A 23,270-nucleotide genomic window follows, 5' to 3' on the forward strand; every position below is an offset into this window, starting at 1 on the left:
TAGATTGCTGAAAGACCTTATGCATGTGTACTCTTGGGCAGCCACCACTTCCTTGAGATATTGATGCTGACCAGATTGGTGGGTTTACCATTTGATCCCCTAGCTACAAATTTCCTTTTCTGCCTAGCCATCAAAACAGATTTCCTAGTAACAATAACATCTGCTAGAAGGGTGGGAGAAACAAAAGCATTAGGACCTCTCTATGTACTTGATACCTCATTCAAAATTTTTACCAAAGGTAAGCTGTGACTTCCTTCTCAATCAATTGCTACACCTACTTGTCATCTCCCATAAACCTCATTCCAACAAAAGGGGGGGAAGCAAGATTTCACACCCTTTTGGACACTGTCTTTTTAAGTAGACTGGACTAGGCCTTTCAGGGTGCATCCTCCACCGGGAACTTTGCAGCTTACGCAGATAGGGTAAAAAGTCAGGTTATATTGACCCAGAAATGATCTAATTGGATTTCTACACACATTAAGACATGCTGTGATTTAACTAGCTTAGACCCACCGTGAAGAATTACAGCCCTTTCCATCAAGGATTAGGCAGCTTTGCCATCTTCTTTGAGAAGTTTTGCAATCTTAGAAATCTGTAGGATAGCAACATGTGGTTTGGTACATACATTTACAAAACATTACTCCTTAGTGGAGGCAATAAGATCTGATTCCCACTTTGGCAGAGCTGTCTTATAATCACTATTCAGCTAGATTCTGAGGACCGTCTTCTTAAGAATTAGGTTATTACTTGTGAGTCACCAAGAGTGGAATACATATGGACAGGCACTTGAAGAAGAAATGGTTAATTACCTTAATTATTGTTTTTCACGATGCATTTTCCATAAATATTCAATGACCCACCATCCTTTCCCACTACTATGAAGTCCTTTACAGCTGGATTCTGTATTGGCAAAGGAACTGAGGAACAGTTGGGGTTGCCCCACTGTTTATACCCTGTGATGGGGAATTCTGCAATGTGCTTAAGTTGAATTTGGAAAGGAGCTATGTTTTACCTGTAATGTTAACATAAAATCATTATTATGCCTATGTACAACAAGATAATTTCAGACAGTAATTTATGGTTTTCTTTTAAAGAAAACAAGACAGTGTTTGCTTTGAATGTACAAAAGAAGCACAGCATGCATTTTATGAATATGGCCTTGCCACTATTCTATTATATTTGGACATTCTAATTTTTGCTTCTCTAGAAATTTCTGTTAGCATCTGTCATTACAAAACAGCTTGCAGAACTAGCACTCTAGATTGAAAGATTTTCAGGGCAAGTATTGTACTTTTTGTCAATAAAATATCATGCATATTTATGGCACTATATAAATAATATGTGAGATATTGAGAAATCTGAAAAAAAAATCCAAAATACAGATTGCAAAATCAGAGTAATTATGTCAGCAATAATGACCAAACTGGGGTGAATTTAGTTGGGATAAAAGGCCAGTTGGGCATAGTTCATTTTGCTTTAGCCTGTTAACTCCAGCCATTTTTTTGTCCAAGAGATACTTTGTAACAAGGCCATTACTGCTTTTATAAGGTGAAAATGAAAAGTGTAGGCTTTGGGCTATTTTAATAGGTAATGCTGTTTTAGGCCCAGATCTTGCAAATGACAGTGTATGAGCAGGCTGTTGCAACCACACAGTATCATTTGCAGACTAGGGCCTCAGTTGGTGTGTACATGACATTTGCCGTGCTCTGTACATGAATTAACAAGACATTCTAACTTCTTTTTCATGTACATTCCATTTATGTTGGAATTGCTGTGTTTCAAAAAAAAGTGATTGTTACTTTTTTAATCCTCTCCAAAAAATGGCTTGAAATTAAGTTATTGGTACTACTGTTTGTTTCATTACAATAGCTGTGAAATTAAGCACAAAAGACAATTTTAACTAAAATGGCAAACCACATTACTACTACAAATTAATGCAAAAAATCTATATGCTCACTGAAGGGACAAGAAATCATTGTTATTCAGTGTTTACTATGTACTCTAAAAAAGCTTTTATAAAAATTCCCACTGATTGGGCATACTAAGGATCTGTCAACAACATTCTGTGCAGCTGGAAAGCTGTTCATCTGTTCCATTTGCAGTGTTGCTAAGGATTATATAAAAGGGTGACAAGCCTTAGGAAATAAAAATTTCATACAGATGCGAAGGGTTGTTGAAAATCCCAGGTGAAATTCTCGGAGGATGTTACTCTGTTAAAGTAGTGGAAAGAATTGGTACCAATTTACCTTCTACCAGGGCCGGTGCAACCATTTAGGCAAACTAGCGCTCAGGGGAACCGCTCCCCGCCCCAGATCACCTCCACTCTGCCTCCTCCGCTGAGCACACAGCCCCCGCTCTAAGTCTCCTCCAATTGGCACCGCAAGCCTGTGAGGGGAGGAGAAATAGAGTGGCGCCGGCGTGCTCAGCGGAGGAGGCGGAGCCGAGGTGAGCTGGGGTGGGCTCCCCAGGCAGGATTAGCTGCCGCAGCGGGGAGGGCTCCCGGGTGGGGTTAGCTGCCACGGCAGGGGGGGGAAGTCTCCCCAGGCAGGGTTAGCTGCTGCAGTGGGGGGCTAGCTGCTGCGGGGCGGGGGGGGCTCCCCAGGCGGGGAGGTGGCAGGCTCCCCGGGTGGGGGGTGGGGTTAGCTGGGTGGGGGTGTGGCAGAAAGTGGAAGTTTCTCCTAGGGCACAAAACTTCCTTGCACCGGCCCTGCCTTCTACAAAGAAACGTCCATAATTTTATGAAGCAAACATGTAGGAAAGATGAGAAATCAACCCTTTAAACTTGTATATACATTTACTCTATGTACACTTAGCATAACCTTACTGAGATGAATGATGCCGTTTGGAACAGAGTTTAAAGATGCTGGAAGTTATTTCCATATCAGCATTTTTGTGCCAAAAATACCTTTTTATTATAGGCAAGGCTCGTAGCAACACCTGTAGTTAAGGTGTTTTCATTATAAGAGATTATGTTCAGTTCCTTACAACCTTGCCAAATTTAGGGCTTAAATTTTCCCTGCCAGATATGTGCCTCAGGATGATTTTTGTAAAGTTTTAGCAAAAATAGTTCAGTGGTTTCTGAGAACAAAGTTAGTAAAAAGTATGTTGTTTTGTCTCATTGATTTTTTTTATTTTTATTTTTTTTAACAACCATTTTGTTGAGAAGCTTTAGTGCATCCAGGTATTGGAGCAAAAACTTGAAATTTGGCTGGGGGTTTCACCATGATATCAAACATGTGCCCTTTGCTGTCCCCATGAAAATCTACCCACATCTAGCAAAGTTAAAAGCCTCTGAAAAATTACAGTTTGCACATCCGCTGTAGAGGTTTCTTAGAGGCAGGTAGCATTATATTCCAAATATTCATCTGCACCGAGAATCCTCCATTGCCACACAACTTTTGGGTAAATATGGTTCTAGTTGAATAAAATGCTTATAAAAGGTTACATGCTTTGAAAAATCAGGCCTTAGAACTCTCAAGTTGGGCTCCCAATGTTAGTGGACACTTGAAAAATTTGTTCTTAATCTCCCAATGGTTCAATTTTTTATCTGCAAAGTGGGGATAATATCTTACACTGGAAAGGTGTTGTAAAGATAAATTCATTAATGTTTGTGAATGGTTCTGGGTGTCATAGAAAAGTCCATGAGGAAATTTAATAATTTTGTATTCAGTGCAGGTTTTAAATATTATGCAGTAAATAAGACATGGGGCCATACACTGAATGATGAGGATAAAAAGGAATAGTGACTAGATATCCATCTTGTGCACTGATTGAGGCAAGATCCTGTAGAAAAAATAGTAAATAAAGGTTATCTTAATGCACATTGATAAAGGAGCCAAATTAAGGTTCAACAAGCACCCTATATTCTGGCAGTTTTCTGACTTTTGACTGTTTGATTTTGTGACCTTAATGTTCTTAGCACAGTGCTTTTGTATGTAATATGCATGCTCACTAAGGACAGATTCTTCAGAGATTTTAGCTGCCAATCTCTACTAAGTCTCCACTAATCATGTATGAAGTGATATTTTTCAGAGGCTTATCACTTGGCCAAATCAGAGTGGATTTTTCACAGGGATGGCAAACACACACATCTCTGACCCAATTTTAAGTCCCAATTTTAAGTCCTTGTTCCAAAGCAAGGGGACATTAGATATCCTCAAAGAAAAAGTTACCAGTGTTTTAATATGGACAAAACAATGGGTTTATCCCTAACCTCATTCTTGGAAATGGCTGAATTGTTTTAACTGAACTTTTCCCCCAAAAAAGTTCAGCGTCAGGCAGATATCCAGCATGTAAAATTTCAGCCACAACACTTGCAGTTTGGGAAAGTTATAAGTAACTGAATCAGGGTATTATGGTGGTAAGTGTCAGGCAACCTTAATATCGGGTGGTGCTACCAGCCCTGCTTATCATAGGGATGACTGGATCACTGCTGAAATGTAAAAAGTTAGTTGTGAGATATGTCATGAATTCTGCATACATAACTACAAAACTGTGTTTTAAGAGGGACGATAATAACCTCTCCAGTTGAAGCTGCATGGAGAATTTTAGGCAGTCATATTAATTTTGGCTGGAACATGGATGCAGAGACTTCCACTCTTACAGAAATGATCACAAGATCTTTTAATTATTGCAAGATTTCACAACCTCCATTTTTATACCTCCCAAAGATGAAGCATAGGATTTTCAAAAGCACCTAAATGGTTTGGGAGCACATGAAGGTCACTTGCATGCTTTTGAAAATTGCATCTGACACTTCCAGCAACACAATGGCATGTTATGATATGCAGGATCAAGTTCAAAAATGACTTAGATAAAATATTGCTTTCTAGTGTCTCATCACACCATTTCCTTACATCATCTAAGATTTCATTGCTCTTCCATCCAAATACTGACCAGACCTGATTTTAGTTAATTTGTGAGACCTGATGAGATTACAGCCAAAGTCCCCTTTTATAGACCTCAGTACTTTCTTACTTGGCAAGACTACGTTAATTATGTTGTTTGCATTAGGAACAACTTTTTGCTGTAGTCAGTGAACTGTGTAAATGCTTAAAATGATTTATTTTCTGTTTGTGAATAAATGCTTTTACGTTTACGATGTGTGTTATCACAATAGATACGTTTTACTATCTGATATGCAACTCTTATTGTACACCACCAGTTTTTAGAAATTAAGCATGAATGGACTGTAACAGCTATGTACTACAACAAATGAATTTATTTCTGGGTTTTCTAGAAATAAATAGCTGAGATTTCCTTTCCAACGATACTTTAGAAGCACAGATAAAATGACTTCCTGTCTCACTATTTCCTGTATCCATGGTAACCTCTCTTTAACCACTGCTGTGGAAGAGCCTATGGGAAGAATGTTTCCTGAGTGAACAGTTGCAAAACCTAGGGCAAAGCGTGAGCGCTCTAGTAAACCGGAATATTGCTAAGAAAAGTCTTACAGCAAGTCTAAAAAGTAAACTTGTAAGTAAGTCCAGTGAACTGCCTCACGAGCCAGCTGATAATATGAATTTGTGGTTTGGGGTAAGACCTTTTTTTGGGTATATTTTGAACTTAACTGGGCTCACTTAAAAGTAAAATTCAAAAAGGGAATGAAATGTTACTGATGAAAAGAAACTTGTTTCAATGTATAAAAAAAGTCAGTATGTATTTCTTTATCAATGCCAGTGAAGCTTTAAAACTTTTAAAATATATAAAAATAAGGAAAAGAATTTACAATGTGTTGAATTTACTGAAAGCCATTGTTATGACAGAATTAGTTGCTTTTAAACGGCAACTGATTAAATACATTTCCACTAGCTTGGCAAGCATATTCATTTTACCATTCTTTTACTCTATTTTTAGTTCACTTCTAATATAGGGCAATTGCCTAAGAAGCAGTTTAATCTTTATGATGTTTAACTATTTAGTGTCAAAAGAGAGAAGAAGTAGAATACAGTATTTAAAAGTACCGTTTGTTCATTTATATGGCATATTAGCTGAGAATATTAAAAACTATCACAAAGAGTTGCATCTGTTTTTTTAAATTATACAAATAGAACTGTAGAGCTTTAAATGAGCGATATTTACAAATTTGATTTTTTTTTTATCTCTAATAGCTAAGTCAGAGATGACTGAGAAAGCCAAAGACAGGGATATGTGTGGACTTCAAAGTTCTGTACCCTGCACAGGAGTATTCCTCCATATCCTTAACTGTTTTCTTTTGTTGCTGCTCCAGAAAGAGGTACTTGGCTGTCCATCTGTCTGCCAGCTCTGCACTGGGAAACAAGTTAACTGTCGTAACTTAGGTCTTTCAAGCATTCCAAAGAACTTTCCAAAAAGTACAGTACTTGTATACCTCAGTGGGAATAATATATCGCATGTAATTCCAAATGAATTAACAGGCCTTCAGAAGCTTGCTGTGCTCTATTTGGATAATTCCAGCATTTCATATGTGCATCCAAAGGCTTTTGTTGAACTTAGTAAACTGTGCTACTTACATCTAAATAATAATCACATAAAACGAATGGATCCAGGAATATTTGAAGGGCTTTCAGATCTTCATTGTTTATACCTTCAGAATAATCAAATATCTTTTGTTCCTAGAGGATTATTTAGTGGTCTCATTTCAGTTCGATACTTAACACTTGAAAGAAATCGCCTCAGTATTCTTGGACGTGGCACTTTCTTGGGAATGATTAGTCTTCAAACGCTTAACCTAGCCAACAATAAGATTTCACGGATATCAGATACAGCATTTCATCATCTTGGAAACCTTGTGTATTTGTACCTTGAAGGTAATAATTTAACACACGTGCCATCAAAGGCCATTGGAATACTGAAAAATCTAGGAAGACTTTCCTTGTCTCACAACCCTGTTGGATCAATACATCCTTTTGCATTTAAAGGACTTGACAGGCTTGAATATCTATCTTTAAAAAGTGCAAAAATAAAAAGCATTATCGTGAATGGATTTGCTGGATTAAATAACCTTAAAAAGTTAATTTTAAGCCATAATGATTTAGAACATGTAAATTCCAACACTTTTACTTCGTTGCATAATTTAATGTACCTGCAACTAGACAAAAATAAAATAGTTAGTATTGGTGATAATACATTTGAAAAAATGGGATCTTCTTTAAAGATTCTAAACCTAGCATCTAACAACCTTACCGATTTGCAGCCTAAAGTGCTCAAGCCTTTGGTTGCATTAGCTCATCTACAGGCAAATAACAACCCTTGGAACTGTAGCTGCACACTGCTCGGGCTACGTAATTGGCTAGCATTATCTTCAATCTCTGTCAAAATCCATTGTCAAAATCCCCCAAGTATGCATGGTAGACCTTTGCATTATGTTAAATGGACCGAATTTACAAACTGTGCCATCACTTCCACTAATCCAGAAACAGCCTGGAGTGTAGCATCTGTAGGTATCCATCATAGCACTGCCACTTTAGTAATGGCATGGCACATGGTAACCACATATGATACACTTGTACATTTGGAAAATGCTGGAACTAAACGTGTTACTTTCTGGAGAAGAGCTCCAACCACATCTGCCAGTCGATTTCTTTATGAAGAATACGCTGCTGGGAATCCATCAGAAGCAACGACAGTGTTATCAGTATTACCAGTGCAAACAGCTGCACAGATTGTGCCAGTTAACCTGACCATGGAACAGAAAAGTGTATTTCCTCCAGATGCTGCATCTGTATCCTTAAAAACATCTCTAATCTGTACACAGCAGGTGGAGAAACTGAATCAGGCATTTGACATTTTATTAGCCTTTTTCATTTTAGCTTGTGCTGTGATCCTTTTTCTAATCTATAAAATTGTCCAGTTTAGACAGAAGCTGAAGATGCTGGGAGACACGGGGGAAAAGGGAATAGAGTACTACAGTTCTTACCAGGCTGGTAGATACAATGTAACTGACCCAGTTCAGTCCCTACCTCAAAATCCAATGAGAAGTTCAGAATTGGACCAAATTAATCTTATCAAACGAACAATGCCTGAAAGTCAGGCACAGGTCATCTTGTTTGAACATTCAGCATTGTAACTTATTCAGTTAGACTTTTGATGTTGAATCTATTGTGGTTTGAAATGTCAAGAAATCAAGTGCATTACGTTCTCTTAAAAATAGTTGAAGTTTCTCTGTTTGATTAACTGATTGATGGTTTTGTGGAGACTGTTATAATCTGGAATTGATATCATGATTCTTACTCCAAATGTCACTGAATTTCTTAACTTTTAATAGCTATATTGTCATTTGAATCTTAAGCCTGTGTCATAGACAAATCTCATTCTACTCTGTCCCCATTGAGAGAATTCTTCATTCATAACTCCTGCAGCTAAAAATGAGTGTTCTCCCTGTGTGAGAAGCTAAAACTATGCTTTTAAAAGGTTTTGTTCTTTTCAAATATTGGTTATTATTAAATTATTCATAGAAGCAACATAAAACAGCTTGTAAATGAGTAAACAAAACTTATGGTGATTGTTGTTGTCAGCATCATGAAGCTGAAATAGTTGTGTGAGAAAATGGTTCTCTTAGGAAGATAGTCTCTTAATATGTGAATAGCAATTCATAATGACTATCTGAAATGGAGCAGAAAACAAAAGGGATGAACATTCCTTTTCATTTAACTTGGATTAGGTTAAATCTTCTGAGAAACAGGCAAAATAAACTATACATTATTTGTATTTAAATACAAAATATATGTTGCTAATTGTTACAGTGTGTATAGTATGTATATTAAAACAAGATATACAATATAATTCATTATCCAAATTCTCTATCCAAAAATCATAGTTATCCGAATACACAGTATGTCCCCCTATATTAGTTAATAGCATTTCAATTTATCCAAACGCCCATTTATCCAAAAGTTTTGGCTATCCCCCAGGCATAGGCAGCAGGTGGCTAAGGCTAGAGGGGGCTCCGCCTCCCTAAATCTCTCTCTGCCTCTGGGTAGCCATGAGTGGGTTGGTTGGGTCTTAGCACCGAGGCCCACCCAAATCTGAGCACCAGCCACAGTGCTTAAAGTGAAGGGGGTTATGGAGGTGTCTCAGCCCTAGATTTTTTATTTTATTTTTTTAAGATTGAGCCAGGTTACCAAGGGGCAGTCTTTTAGTAGAGCTGCTGCCGCCTCATACCATTCTGCACATCTCTGCTTTCCCATTAGCACAGGCTCTGATTGGCTCTCAGCTGCCAAACAATCAGGTTTTGGCCAGGGCCCCCACCGAGCAGTGGATGAGGGCAGGGCATGCCTTCATCAATAGGAAAGAAAGTAACCTGAGCTGGGTGGCATTGGATGGAGATGGAGCCTGTATTGATGGGGAACGGAACAAAGCCTGGGACTGGGAGCAGGAGCCTGTTTGCCAGGTCTCGAGACCACTCCCTGGTGCAACCACTTCTCTCACACTCATGCCGAAGAGGGACTCTGTCCCTTAGCACCTAGCTCTGGTTACTGCTTTCCCATGGTCTCCCATCTCCCACAGCTAATCTGATTGTAGGCCAGCATCTGCCACCCACCCAGGGCCATGGTTGGGTTGAGGCACGCTTCTGCCAATGGGGAGGCAGTAGCCAGAGCTGGATGGTGTAATAGCAGAACCACTTCCTTGCTGCCATAATGGAGCAGTGGCCAGGCCATATTTGAGTGGCATTGTGACCTGGCACGCAGGGTCTTACTACTTCCAGTCTCTGCTCTGCTCCCACATGGACACAAGCCTATGTGTGGCTATGCCCTTGATCAGGCCCCCTGCCCCCAATATATATATATATATATTCACCATCCTCCCAGGCCATGTGGATAAACTGACGTGAATAATAAATAACAGACGTCTCTCTCCATATCACACTAACTGGAAAATAGGGTATATAGAGAAATACATTTTCCTGTACATTGAAAAAAGGACTTCATAATATCCAGCATCAGAGGCCTAGATAATTATTCCTTAAGAGGAGGAATTTTTTCATCCTGAGGTTAATAGTTTTTTTTCCTATGAACTTGAAAATGCCAGTTTTTGTATTATTCATCATCCCATTTAAGATTTTTTTTAGTTAAACATGCTGTATTATTAAATAGCCTTTGCTGAGGGGTGTATTTTGAATCACAAAGTGAAATGACTTTGTCTCAGCCAGTACCAGAGATCCTTAAGATCAGGATCCATCTTGAATAAATGTAAATTAGCTTTTAATTTGTACCTTGCATCTTTTTCAGCTATTTATATTTACTCAGAATATTGTTTAATTATGTTTGCTGGTATCCTGGGGTGTGTTTTAAACTGTTCTAATTTTCTTTTATTTTGGGGCTGTATTTATTCGATGTTTTCCTCCCCAAACAATGTGAATGATAGCATTAAAAAGGCTATAGAAGTTTGTCACAACCACTAATTTAGGGTCAGATTTTCAGCCAATCCTAAACTGGGTCTCCATTTTTGTAGGTGCAGTTTTGCATCCATAGGTATGTGCACCAGAAATATAGATCATTTATGTATCTAAGCAACCAAATCTACAAGCACAATATTTGTGCCTACAGTTTTGCACCAGTAAAAATGGAGACCAGTGTTTGAAAATGTGTCCCCAAATGTGAAATGAATTTATGTTGTTCAACTATAGAGCCAGATCCTTTATTGTTGCACATCTCTTTTTCATCATGCTGCCAGTACATTATGGTCAGTCTGCCATAGAAGCATCACCACAATGTGCAAAGGGCATCCTCTAAAGCAGTGTTTTTCAAAGTTCGTGTCGCGACCCAGCCTTGCTCAGCACCCAGGGACCCTAGCGGTTCTGGTCAGCACTGCTGACCAGGACATTAAAAGTCCCATCGGCAGTGCTGCCCAGCTAAGGCAGGCTAGTGCCTACCTGTTCCTGCACCGCGCTGCACCCTGGAAGCAGACAGCAATGGGTCCGGCTTCTAGGCAGGAGGGCCACAGGGCTCTGCACACTGCCCCTGCTCCGAGCACTGGTTCTGCACTCCCAGCCAATGGGGGTGGGGGGAGAGAGGATGGTGCCTGGGGGCGAGAGGTGCGTGGAGCCACTTGCGCACCTACGTTTAGGAGCTAGACCTGCTGCTGGCTGCTTCTGGGGCGCAGCACAGTCCGCGGTGCCAGGACAGGTGGGAAGCCTGCCTTTGCACCTTGGCTGCGCCGCTGACTGGGAGCTGCCGGAGATAAGTCTGTGCCCCAACCCTGGGCCCCAATCCCCTGCCCCAGCCCTGAGCCCCCCCAACCCATAACCCCTTCCTGCACCCCAAACCCCTCATCTCCAGCCTCACCCCAGAGCCTGCACCCCCAGCTCAGAGCCCTGACCCCCTCCTACACCCTAACCCCCTGCCCCAGCCCTGAGCTCACCCCCAAACACTGAGCCCCTCCTGCACCCCAAACACCTCATCCCCAGCTCCATTGGGGCATGGGCATCAACAATTTTCTTCAACTGGCTCCCCAGAAAAAAAGTTTGAAAAGCCACTGCTCTAAAGGCATAGAACCCCCAAAAGGCTCCTGTATCATCCCACTTTCCTGCTGGCAGCATAGGGGACATGTCTGAGATGCCTCTATGTTGGATTGATCCCCAGCTGCAGTTTCAGCTTCTCAGGTTACTCTAAGCTGTTATTGAGGACTGCTCCTGTTCACAACAACCCAGTACTGGGGGGCAGTGCAAAAACAAGCTTTCCACCACCTTCAGGCTTGTGCTCTCATCCTACACTGCACGATATATGCCTTGCTATAGCCAAGTGTCTGACCTATGATTTCTTTGTATTAAATGTGGTGCAGCATCAGGCATCCTTGAATGAGACTTTTCTATTTTAGGTCATCTATTTTAAGTTTAAAAATCATCACTCATATGCTACTAGGGGAACAGCTACTATGGGTCACATGACCTTGTTTCAACCAATTGGATTGTTTGGCATTACGAGGATATAATACTTTTACAACTATGTATGCTATAGAGGTGTAAAGTATAATATGCACATATATTTAGAGAGGAGGAAAGCATGGAAAATGTTTCTTGCCTTGGATTCAGATTTAAAATGTGCTTTAGATAGCATGGTCATTGAAGCTGAAACAAAGCCATCCAACATCTTATCTTATCTTCCTGCCCCATTGTGCTTATTGTCACATTCTGGTTCATATATAGAATTCATTGATCTGGTGGTGTTAGGTTTTCATGTAGGGTTAGTAACAATTACAAACTATGAAATGAGTGGATTTTTAAAAAACGTTGTCTTCCTAAACATTCTGTGACATTTTATATGTCTGTCCTTAGTAATAAGGGACCAATATAATCTCCTAGGTTAAAAAAGTCCACGTGGCTTCTCTCATAATAGAAGGGAGCATATGGACCATGCTTTTCAGTTTTTATACATTTGTTCCTTAGATCAGAGGTTCTCACTCTTTCAGAGTATAGATTACATTTTAATACAGCAACCCCTCAAAATCAGACTGCCCTCTCATTTTTGATTGCGTAACATTCCTGAGGCAGCTACAGCCATTGCTTACATGTACAAGTGATATTAGGTAATTATTTAATGTAATTTTAGGCTGTTTCTCTATGTGATTTATTAGTTGGAAATGAGGAGAAACCAGTTCCACGTGACCAGCAAGTGCTCTGTGGACCACAAGCATTCCACTGACCGCAGTTAGTGAAACGCTTCTTTACATTTTCTTCAAGATGATGTTGATAAGGAAGCAATTTTGAGAAAAAAAATTCCATTGTAGAAGGAAAAGCATCATTGGTCTGATTTTTCGAAGTGCTAAACACCCAAAAATCCTGCTAATGTTGATATAAGGTTTGGAATCAGGCTGGGGGGGCGGTATTTTTTTTTCTATTAAAGGAAGCATGCATTAATTTTCCAGTATTCACATTTAATATATCTTTTTTAATTCAAATGCTATTTTAGTAAATGAAAAGAATTATATTCATTGTGGTGTATTTCTGGAGTTATTCCCATCCTCCTAGCCCATGGAGAAAAAGAGTAACGCTTTAATCTACCCTTGCCACCTCTGCTGCCCTTGACCAATAGGGAACTGATTTGAATGTTCTTTCCCATTGACTTGTCAGTTCCTACATCAATCATCTGGGCCTTTGTGGAAGAGCACTGAAGATTTCACTTCTGTACTTTTCCTCTTACTCTTCAAGGAAGGGAAGCAAAGTTTCCAGTTTCCCAATCCAACTTCTCTTCTCCTCCTCCCCTCCTTCCTCCTCCCGCCCCCACCCCGGAAGGAGGTGATCTCGCAACTCCCTTTCTGACAGACTAACAGAATATACACATTAGGGGCAGGGACAATGTGGTTGAGTACCCACATTTTGATTCTTTGGGGTATATGTTTTATTAAAATGATGGTAGTCAAAGTTTGTCTACAGTAGTTTGGTATGTTGTTAAAATAGTGAAGCTGAATTTTTGCACAAACCTATTAGAATAATAAATTGTGAATGGATAGCTTGGTTGATGGAGTAGGGAAAGGGCAAACATTTATAATATTTTCCCTGGAACCCACACCATTTGGATGCTACATCTCACTTTCATTTTTATTCTGAGAAAGTAAATATATATTAAAAACAAGAGCTGTAGAACTAAACGTGCCACAAGTATACATACTACATCCTGGTGTACTTTTAATTATAGCATAGGTTTTTACATGCAGACAGGCCCTTCCACCAATTAAAATACTGTTTATGGTATCAGCTGCAGCATTGGAGCCGGGTCCTACAGCCCTTATGAACAGGAGGTATAAACCAACAATGTTGGATCCTAAGTCTTTTTCACAGGATCCCAGAGAAAAGTTGTGCTCTGAATAATGAGGAAAATGCAATTGTCATGAAAGCCACCACCAACTAGTAATAAAAATATTTTTATTGGCTGAAATCAAACTATATGGAATAAGAAGAGGTGCTTACTTTTTTATGTATTAAACTCCTACTATAGACAATATTAATTGTTTAATTTTGAAAGAAAAGTTGATTTAAACATAGCGTCCCTAGTGCTGTCTTGAATCGGCCTGCCACTTTGATTTGCCAGTACCTTTCTAGGAACCAGACACTGGCTAATTTTGGAAATCCTTTATTTTGTTGCATTGATTTGCAAGATGTTTCCTTGAGAATAAGTGAGAATAAGACAATAATACATTTTATATTGCCCTTGTTATTTAACGTAGGTTTGTTTTTAAACAATGGTAACCATGCATTGACTTGGGTTTTTTCAGAATGTATTCTAAACATTTTGCACTGTTTAATTATTCCATATTTGGTAAGGCTTTTGGCATAGTTGGAAAAAGAAACTTTGTTCCTTTTGTTCCATGGCTGAAAAGTCACACACATGTTTACTGAACACTATAATTTTTACCCACTTTTGGCAAGTGTTCTACATTCGCCTGACTCTCAACTTTGCAATACTCTACATTTTTAAATCTTTTTACCAGGTCCTGCAATTGCAGCACAAAGAATAAAAATGATAATTTCTCTTATATGTAAATGTAATAGAAAGATCCCTTCTCCATCCCCAGAAAGAGGAAGAAAACGATGATGAAACAAATTTATAATCCAGATTGCTTCTTTTCAGAATGTTCCTGACCAAACAATGTTACCACAAAGCTCTATGCCACTCCTTGCCTCTTGCTTCCACCCTAGCTCCAGATGACAGAATCTCAGGTTCCCAATGGGTCAACCTTCTCTGATATGTTTTGGAGAATCACAGATCCTTTGAAACTTAGGTATTCAGGTGGGCCTTCCTATGAGCTTTTGCCACCAATTTGTAAACACTGAACCCCCCCAAAAATGTGAATAAGAGAGCTGCCCAGTGTAGTTTGCACTCTGGCCACTTAAAATAATCCATTCAAGGGACTCCTGAACAGGTGGATCACAGTTGGCCATTTCCTGTCCTGCAGAACTGTGCTTTCCATAGACCAGCCCTTGTTGATATAGATACCAAAACCCCAACAGTGGTTCAAGAATCATGCATATTGAGAGCAATAGAAAATATATGCCAGATGGCTTGTGCTTCTAATGGAGCGGCATATGCTCAAAGGGTATAGACTACACCTCTAGAATCCCAGAGCTGTTCAAATGCAGGAACTTGTTGAAACCAGCCTTGTATGTTCTTTGCATGCTTGGGCCATGTGCCATACATGCTATACTGTGTCCTGCTTGTTTCCCCTTTTTTCGTCCTTTTGTGTACAATTAGACTATTATACACTTCATACTGAAGTATTTGATAACTGATGTGGATTTTTAGTGTTAGAAGTTTTAACACCAAATTACAAGTTCATTTCCTAGAGGAAATTTTCTAGAATTGAGTGAAAGATGGGACAAAAACTTTTGATATCAAGATGGTTATTTAATGATAGATTAAATAAAGTAATATCAAAGCAGGTTTTTAAAAAAACTTTTCATGTATTCCCTATAATACTTCAGAAACAAAGACATGAAATATTCCAGTGCTAGATGCAGTGTCTCTCTTTTTCCTAGGTATGTAGTATATTTTTTCTTTTTTTTTTTTTTGATGATGAAAAGAGAACATTTTCACATAACTATAAGTAATCTGAAAACTGCATTTTATCATCTTTTATAAGCAATTCTTATCCTAAATATGAAAGTAAAATGAGAAGCTGACAAGAATTTAAAAAAAATGTAGTATGGACAAGAGCACTTAAATTGAGTTGTGATGTCAGAAATAAACGGAACCGTGTTGCATTTAACCAGTTAAGGTGACGTCTAATTGGCTATAAAATAATGGTTGAAAATTGTAGACTGGACTGGATCTATAGGTATTTCCCACAGCCTTCTGGAGGTGAGATTAATTCCAGTGTCCTAATCCAGGATAGCTCTGAATCAAAGTTCTTGGATTGTGAACAACACTTACGCTTTATCTCCAGTTCTCCAATTAATCACACATGTTACTGAGTATCATTTTGCTGTAGGCTTAGTTTACAAACTTTGGAACTCAGTAAGTTAACACTTGAAGCTGAACATGAGCAAGACAGAAGTTATGCTGGTGGATAGAGTAAAACTATCCTGAAGGGTTTGGTCTGTGGAGGCAATGTTGAAGGTGCATGCCCACAATTGGGCAGTACAGTGGATAGGTTAGGAGTGCGCCTGGATTCTTCACTAATACTAAGCTCTCACATAGCAGTCTTTGCAAGTAATATTTTGTACCGTCTCTGGTTGGCTCACAGACTTTGTCCCATCCTGGTGAATGATGTTTTGGCCTCAGTTATGCAGACCTTTGCCACCCCACAGCTGAACTGCACTGCAATATACCTGGGCATGAAGCCTTCAACATTTAGGAAACTCCAGCTAATATAAAACACTGGGGCAAGTCTCCTCAGCAACAGAGGCTACTGCAAACATATCACACCTGTCCTCCACTCTATACACTGGCTTCCTATGGGATTTTGAATCAAGTTCAAGGTCTTCATCGTTATCTTAAAGGTGCTCAATGGCTCAAGAGGCCCAGATTATCTAAAAGATCCACCACAGCTTGAAGATAAAGTCCAAGGCTGTGAACTTTGCTCTTTGGGCACAATGGAACTTTCTACAATAAGGATAGCGCTTTCTTGGAGGTGGTCCAAGACTGGAATGAACTCCCAGAGGAACTAATAACCATCACAAATCTCACTACCTTCCGCTCTAAGAGCAAGGCATATTTCTTTGGCCTTGCCTTTTCTCATATAAACATATAGCTGTGTGTGTGTGTGTAAATATATTTTTTTAAATCCAAAGTAGAACACTCCACTGCACATAATCTTCCCCTGGGGAGGGGATTAAAGAACAAACACAATTTATATTAGTCACATTGCTTAATGCATTGCTGGAGGGTACTCAGATATTATGGTAAAAGGTGCAGTATAAGAACCTGTATAGAACAGAATAGTATATCTGCAGGCCATGTACTGCTAAAGTGGCTTGTTGAGAGGTTGGATGCTCCAGCAGAGTCCATAGGAGCATTCTAGTGCCTTCATGAGACTAAGCAAGCACTGTAGTATCTGGATCAGACAAAAATGTTTCCTAAAGTATTATGTGCTCCCAATATCGCCTTTCCCAAAATAGTGAAAGTTATGAGGCCAGTTCAACAAATCCATTTTCAAGCATGAAAGGATGAAATGGGCCTTAAAATAGAACAGGACAGTCACTACCATCAACCCATCACAGTGAAGTCTAAAATACTGTTTTATAGCTGTTTTCAAAGCTAGGTACAAGGTCTTGTTTCCTTAGCTGCTTCATTCAAACTAAAACTTTAAAAAAATAAACTTTTAGTGTAGGGTTCTTCAGTCTAGCAGACAAAGACATAAAAAGATCCAATGATTGGAAGCTGAAGCTAGATAAATTCAGGTTAGATTTAAGGCACAGTTTTTTAACAGTGATGATAATTAATCATTGGAATGTTGTGGATTCTCCATCACTTGAAGTCTTTAAATCAGAATTGAATGATGCTCTAAAAGATGTGCTGGGTGACATTCTGTGGCCTGTGTTACACAGGAAGTAAAAAATAGGTCATATTGGTCCTTACTGGCCTTAATGTAAAAACAGCCTTTTGCTGGTAAGGATATTCATTCAAATCCAAGATTTTTCTTGAATTTCATTTCTCACATGACTGTTTGATTAAAAAATTAAATGTAAATAATTTTGTTACTCAAGAAGGAAAGCATTTTTGGGGTAGCCACAATTTGTTCACAAGCTTATATACTGCATTTTAGTACATAACCAAATTCCATTAAGACAATGTTGATATGCCCCTGCTTTAATAGCAAATTTTAGAAGTTGTTTAAGAAAAAATGTTCTCCTTAACCTCTGAGGATAGGACAAGAAGCAATGGGCTTAAATTGCAGCAAGGATGATTTAGGTAGCGCATTAGGAAAAATTTCCTGTCAGGGTGGTTAAGTACTGGAATAAATTGCCCGGGGAGGTTGTGGAATCTCTGTCACTGAAGATTTTAAGAGCGGGTTAGACAAACACCTGTCAGGGATAGTCTAGGTAATACTTAGTCCTGCCTTGAGTGCAGTGGACTGCACTAGAAGAACTCTCGAGGTCCCTTCCAAGAGTTCAATTCTATGAAATATATGATAGTTGTTAGAAACTGTGCTTGTTAGAATCAGTCCCGATATCATTCTTTCTTCCATATTATTAATATTTCTTAGGTTTACTGTACATAGTCTTTTTTAAAAAGAGCAAAAATACATTCTCCCTCCTCCTTGTAACAACCTTTTATGTACTTGAAAACTGTTATCATGTCCCCCTTCAGTCTTCTCTTCTCCAGACTAAACAAACCCAATTTTTTCAATCTTCCTCATAGGTCATGTTTTCTAGACCTTTAATCATTTTTGTCTTCTCTGGACTTTCTCCAATTTATCCACATCTTTCCTGAAATGTAGTGCCTAGAACTGGACACAATACTCTAGTTGAGGCCTAATCAGTGTGGAGTAGAGCAGAAGAATTACTTCCTGTGTCTCATTTAATACATTCCTGCTAATACATCCCAGAATGATGTTTGATTTTTTTGCAACAGTGTTACACTGTTGACTTATATTTAGCTTGTGATCCACTATGATTCCCAGCTCCCTTTCCAGAGTACTCCTTCCTAGGCAGTCATTTCCCATTGTGTATGTGTTTAACTGATTATTCCTTCCTAAGTGGAGTACTTTGCATTTCTTCTTATTGAATTACATCCTATTTACTTCAGACCATTTCTCCAGTTTGTGCACATCATTTTGAGTTTTAATTCTATCCTCCAAATTTAAAGATGAATTGCACTCATATAGTAATGATAAATGTTTTTCCCTTATGGAAGATATTTCAATTTTTGTCCAGTTTTGTAATTGTCTACAAAGTTTTTGGTATAAGTTATTGGTAGACGGAAAAAGGAAAAAAAAGAAAACTCTACATTTCTAGTTAATTTGCCTCTTCGATACTTTTGGGCACTTGTTTTGCCAGTTGCTTCTTAGCTGTTTGTGTAATTTATTTTAAAAATTTTGAAAAGCTACTTGGCAATTTGTTCAGCTGAGCATTAAATAATGAAAACACTGCAATATAGGTGTGCCCTATGCTTATCAAGCAAATTTCCTGTTTAGCTAGTCCAGTTACAACATTTTCCTGTTGTTTTCCAGTGTTATCCAAGATAAATTCTGTGGCATCATTAACATTTCTGTGGAAGGGCTGCATGATGTTATGACTGAAGATCCTGAAACAAGAACATACAAAGAGTAAGTGGAAAATCTAATGAACCTGTGTGTGCTGAATAGTACTAGCAGTTTCAGATTTGCGCGCTCTCTCTCTCTCTCTTTCCCCCAAACCTCCTTGAAAAAACTGCTTTGGGGAATTGAGACATTTGCATGTTCTGAAGAAGTCTGTTTTCACAATAGTATTATTTTTTTGTATGGTGTTTCATGGGAGTATTGAAGCATGAGAAAAGTATTGTAATTTTGTAACAGGCTTGAAGTAGGAGTAGAGTAAATTAGACTTTGGCTAATAACTTAATCTACCACATATTTTTACAAATTGTGTGTGATTTGTAAGACCATGTGGTAGGTAAATATATGAGGCAATGTCTAATTTGTAAGGCTGTTGATTAATCGCAGTTAACTCATGCGATTAACTCAAAAAAATTAATACCGATTAATCACAGTTTTAATTTCACTGTTAAACAATAGACTATTAATTGAAATGTATTAAATATTTTGGATATTTTTCTACATTTTCACATACATTGTATTCTGTGTTGTAATTGAAATCAAAGTGTATATTATTTTTTATTACAAATATTTGCACTGTAAAAATTTTAAAAGAAATAGCATTTTTCAATTCACCTCATACAAGTACTGTAGTGCAATTTCTTTGTCGTGAAAGTGCAATTTACAAAAGTAGGGTTTTTTTTGTTTTGTTACCTAACTGCACTCAAAAACAAAAAAAAATGTAAAACTTTAGAGCCTACAAGTCCACTCAGTCATACTTCTTGTTCAGCCAATCGCCAAGACAAACAAGTTTGTTTACATTTACAGGAGATAATGTTGCCCTCTTCTTATTTACAATGTCACCAAAAAGTGAGAACAGGTATTTGCATGGCACTTTTGTAGCCGGCATTGCAAGGTATTTACATACCAGATATGCTAAACATTCATATGCCCCTTCATATGCCCACCATTCCAGAGGACAATATTTAAATAAATGGTATTCTATTATTGTTTAAAATGCGATTAATCACGATTAATTTTTTTAAGCGCTTGACAGCCCTATTAACTTGGTCTCTTATTGTATGGCTTTTCATGAGCATGTGTGCACTTACACCCCTACATATATATATTAAAGAGCATTTGGTTTATAAATTATATGTACTTCATTCAGTGTTTCTCCTAAGGTGGTATCAATGAAACCATACGTTTTTCAGGCTTGTTCCCAAAGCAACAAAGCTTGCCTGTTGAGACTAAATTGTATAAAATGGACATAAAATGACCTTGAGTTATTGCTTAAAACCATGTGCTTTTGCAAAATATCCTGTTTCTAGTACTTGGGGTGAAAATCAAGACCAGATGAAATTTGGTACCCAACTTACAGCACTGGAGAGACTGGGAGCCCATTCTACAAGAGTAACCCTTTCTCCACAGTCTGATGAAGCAGTTTCTTGAGAGAGAAAGGAACGTTACTAATCAGTAACTGGAGCTCTCAAAATATATTGTTACTACAGATCCACATTGATCCATCCTCCTTCCTTGCTTCTTGGGAGTACTGCAGCTAGTTTAGATGAAGTAGAGAAATGAATACTTACGTGACAAGGCCTGGTTCTTGGGTCCGCAAATGGAGGCACACACAGGCCCAGATGTTTAAAATATGTTAGAATGGTTGTCAAATTGCAAGGCAAGTGTGCCTTCTACAGTGTCTCTCTGCAGAGGCTATATATTGTGAGAACTCTAGTAATTGGTAAGAAATGCTCCTTCTACGGAGGTCATAAGCACTGTGACTCAGGTGTTTTCGGACTTACAAAAATTCTTTAACAACCTTAGAAGTATTTCTAAGTCACAATGTATTTATGGTCAGGTAGAGCCTTTGTCATTCTGAATGTGCTGCTCTGCCTAAATGCATTAAAACTATGTAAATTACAGAGGTATTTCTGAATTTAAAAATACAAATGTAGGTGCTGCTTTCCCACATCCAATTCCTTTATGCCTTAATTCTCCTGATACATTTACAATGAATTATAAAAATAAATAAAATAAAATTCACAATAGTGAAGAGTAAATCTTTTTGTTAATGGAAAAAACAAAGACTAGCAATACACATCAATATAAGCAGTCATCGTATTTTATTCCCCAAGCAGAGGCCATATCAGCTACAAGAGAGAGAAAGCAGGATTTTACATATAAACATCTTCGTATTGACAACACTCACAAATATGTATGGGGGAAAAAAATCTGTTCTTCAGTGCTATGGTACTAAGGATATCAAAATACAATTTATTCTAGAAAGCAAGAGTGTCGTTATTGAGATTTTCTCCAGCATGTTTATCTTCTGTCAAGTTAGAGGATGTCTTAGCTGAAAAATAATTTGAATTCAGTTTACAACTTTATCTTGAAAAAAATCAGTGTTGTTCAGGCTCATACATAATATAATATACACTGTTCCTCTGTTTAATTTGGCAGCTTTAATTTAACAGGGATATTAAACAGGAAGAAGTTAAATTCCGCTGTATATTTTAACCCCCTGCTGAAAAAATTAAAAAGTGTTCCCTTTGAACTACATCAAACACATCCCTGCAAGAAAAAACAGAACTTTAAAACCCAGAGAGAACTCATAATTTCTTCATCTCATCAGCTCCAAAATTCAATGTCAATCTGACAAAAGAACAGATATCACAATGAAAGCAGAGTGTGATGTCATAGCTGACATTGGTTCAAAATATGGATCATCCATTTTAAACAGATCCCTCTTGTACCAGTGAAGAGAGCGTGGCGCTTAAGCATTATAATGCAGGAATAAAGATCTTACTATAGGAGAGGAGCGTTCCTTTAATTTCAAGCATCTCTTAGATATAATTTAAACACATTGAGGGGGCTGTTAATTAAGTAACTCTGTCAGCATGGAAGAGAAATGTACAAAATATAAATTGATTGATTATTTTGTGTTTTCCATTGCAACACAGCATCAAACCAGTAATCTGTGTAGCCTGTTATCCTGAATCTGACAATGACCAATACCAGATGCTTCAGAGGAAGGTTGCAATAAACTCTGTAGTAGATAAATAAAGATAAACTGCCTGATAGGGGACACTGCTTTCTAACCACTTTCTATGTTTTTAATTGGTTTATGCCCTAAAGCAGGAGGTCTTTATATCCGGTATAAAAGAACTAGTTTTTACCCTATGTAATATAACTATGGATGTTCTCATTTTTCATCCAAGTGTGTAAACCTTGTGACAATGAGTTGTACAGATTAAGTATGTGCTGTGTAAAAAAAAAAAAAAAAAAAGTAATTCCTTTATCAGATTTTAATATATTACTTTTAAATGTCATGGAATATTCTGTGTTCCGCTCTGCTTGTCAGAGGTTCATTGTCCTGAATTAAAGTCTCAGTTTGTTCATGTAAAGAAGCAAGTTTACTTGCTGTACTGGTTTATGTAAGTCACCTAAACTCCATGCTGAGGTATGAATCAAATCCAATTTCTGTTTCACTGATTCATGAGTCGTTACCAGAGCGAATTGTTGTGTGGTTAGAACTTACTAACATTTTCTGCCTCTTCATTTTGTGTAATTTCTGAAAGTATTATTTCAGATGTAAGTGCCAAAGTCTGATTTTGTTAACTGCCAGGTGGTCCATAACACTACTACCTCCTTACCATAGGCTTTTGCAAAGAGCTCTGTGGATTTGGTTATTTTATGGTTGGTAGTTTGTTACTAGATAAGAATCTCTCTCTAATTGTCTTCCTTGATGTTTATTTAGACACTAAAGGAACTGGGATAAGGCTAAGGTTGTATTAATGTTTTGTCAAGGGCAGTTTTTGTTTTTGTTCCCCCCTCGCAGAGACAGTTTATTTACTATCTCCGATGAAAAATTACTCAAAAATCTTAGACTTCATTTATAATGCAGCCTGGAACCTTCATTGGCAACCTGGGTTTACACCACAATGGTGCAGACTCCATGGCTTATCTTAAATATAAAACAAGGGGAGCCCTTGGGTTCTGTGGTTGCTGTTCAAACACACACTTCTGTTTCACATTGCTAACAAGGACTAATGGGTGTTTCCCTATATATATATATATATATATATATATAGTTTTGTAGTATGCTGTTGACTTGCAAT

The 23,270-nt window shown here is 38.1% G+C and overlaps 2 protein-coding genes across 5 annotated transcripts in view; both read left to right on the plus strand.

Moving 5' to 3' along the window:
- Positions 1 to 23,270, plus strand: part of IPO11 (importin 11) — a 233,387-nt gene that overhangs the window by 193,064 nt on the left and 17,053 nt on the right. For all 3 annotated transcript variants that reach the window (XM_045020850.1, XM_045020851.1, XM_045020849.1), the window contains exon 29: positions 19,087 to 19,182. In XM_045020850.1, the coding sequence (XP_044876785.1) occupies positions 19,087 to 19,182 (96 nt within the window). The remainder of the gene's footprint in view (positions 1 to 19,086; positions 19,183 to 23,270) is intronic.
- Positions 5,388 to 10,185, plus strand: LRRC70 (leucine rich repeat containing 70). Of its 2 annotated transcripts, none has more exons than XM_045020853.1 (2): positions 5,388 to 5,475; positions 6,111 to 10,185. In XM_045020853.1, exon 2 carries the CDS (start codon positions 6,122 to 6,124, stop codon positions 8,045 to 8,047), a length of 1,926 nt encoding a protein of 641 aa, XP_044876788.1. In that variant the 5' UTR covers positions 5,388 to 5,475; positions 6,111 to 6,121; the 3' UTR covers positions 8,048 to 10,185. The 2 variants fall into 2 exon arrangements, with proteins under 2 accessions (XP_044876788.1, XP_044876787.1); XM_045020852.1 differs by having other exon boundaries at positions 5,427 to 5,535.

Source organism: Mauremys mutica, chromosome 6, assembly GCF_020497125.1.
Source record: "Mauremys mutica isolate MM-2020 ecotype Southern chromosome 6, ASM2049712v1, whole genome shotgun sequence".
NCBI classification, from domain to species: Eukaryota; Metazoa; Chordata; order Testudines; family Geoemydidae; genus Mauremys; species Mauremys mutica.

Coding starts and splice junctions, on each gene's coding strand:
- LRRC70 (XM_045020853.1), top strand. CDS start 6,122: ATGACTGAGAAAGCCAAAGACAGGGATATGTGTGGACTTCAAAGTTCT.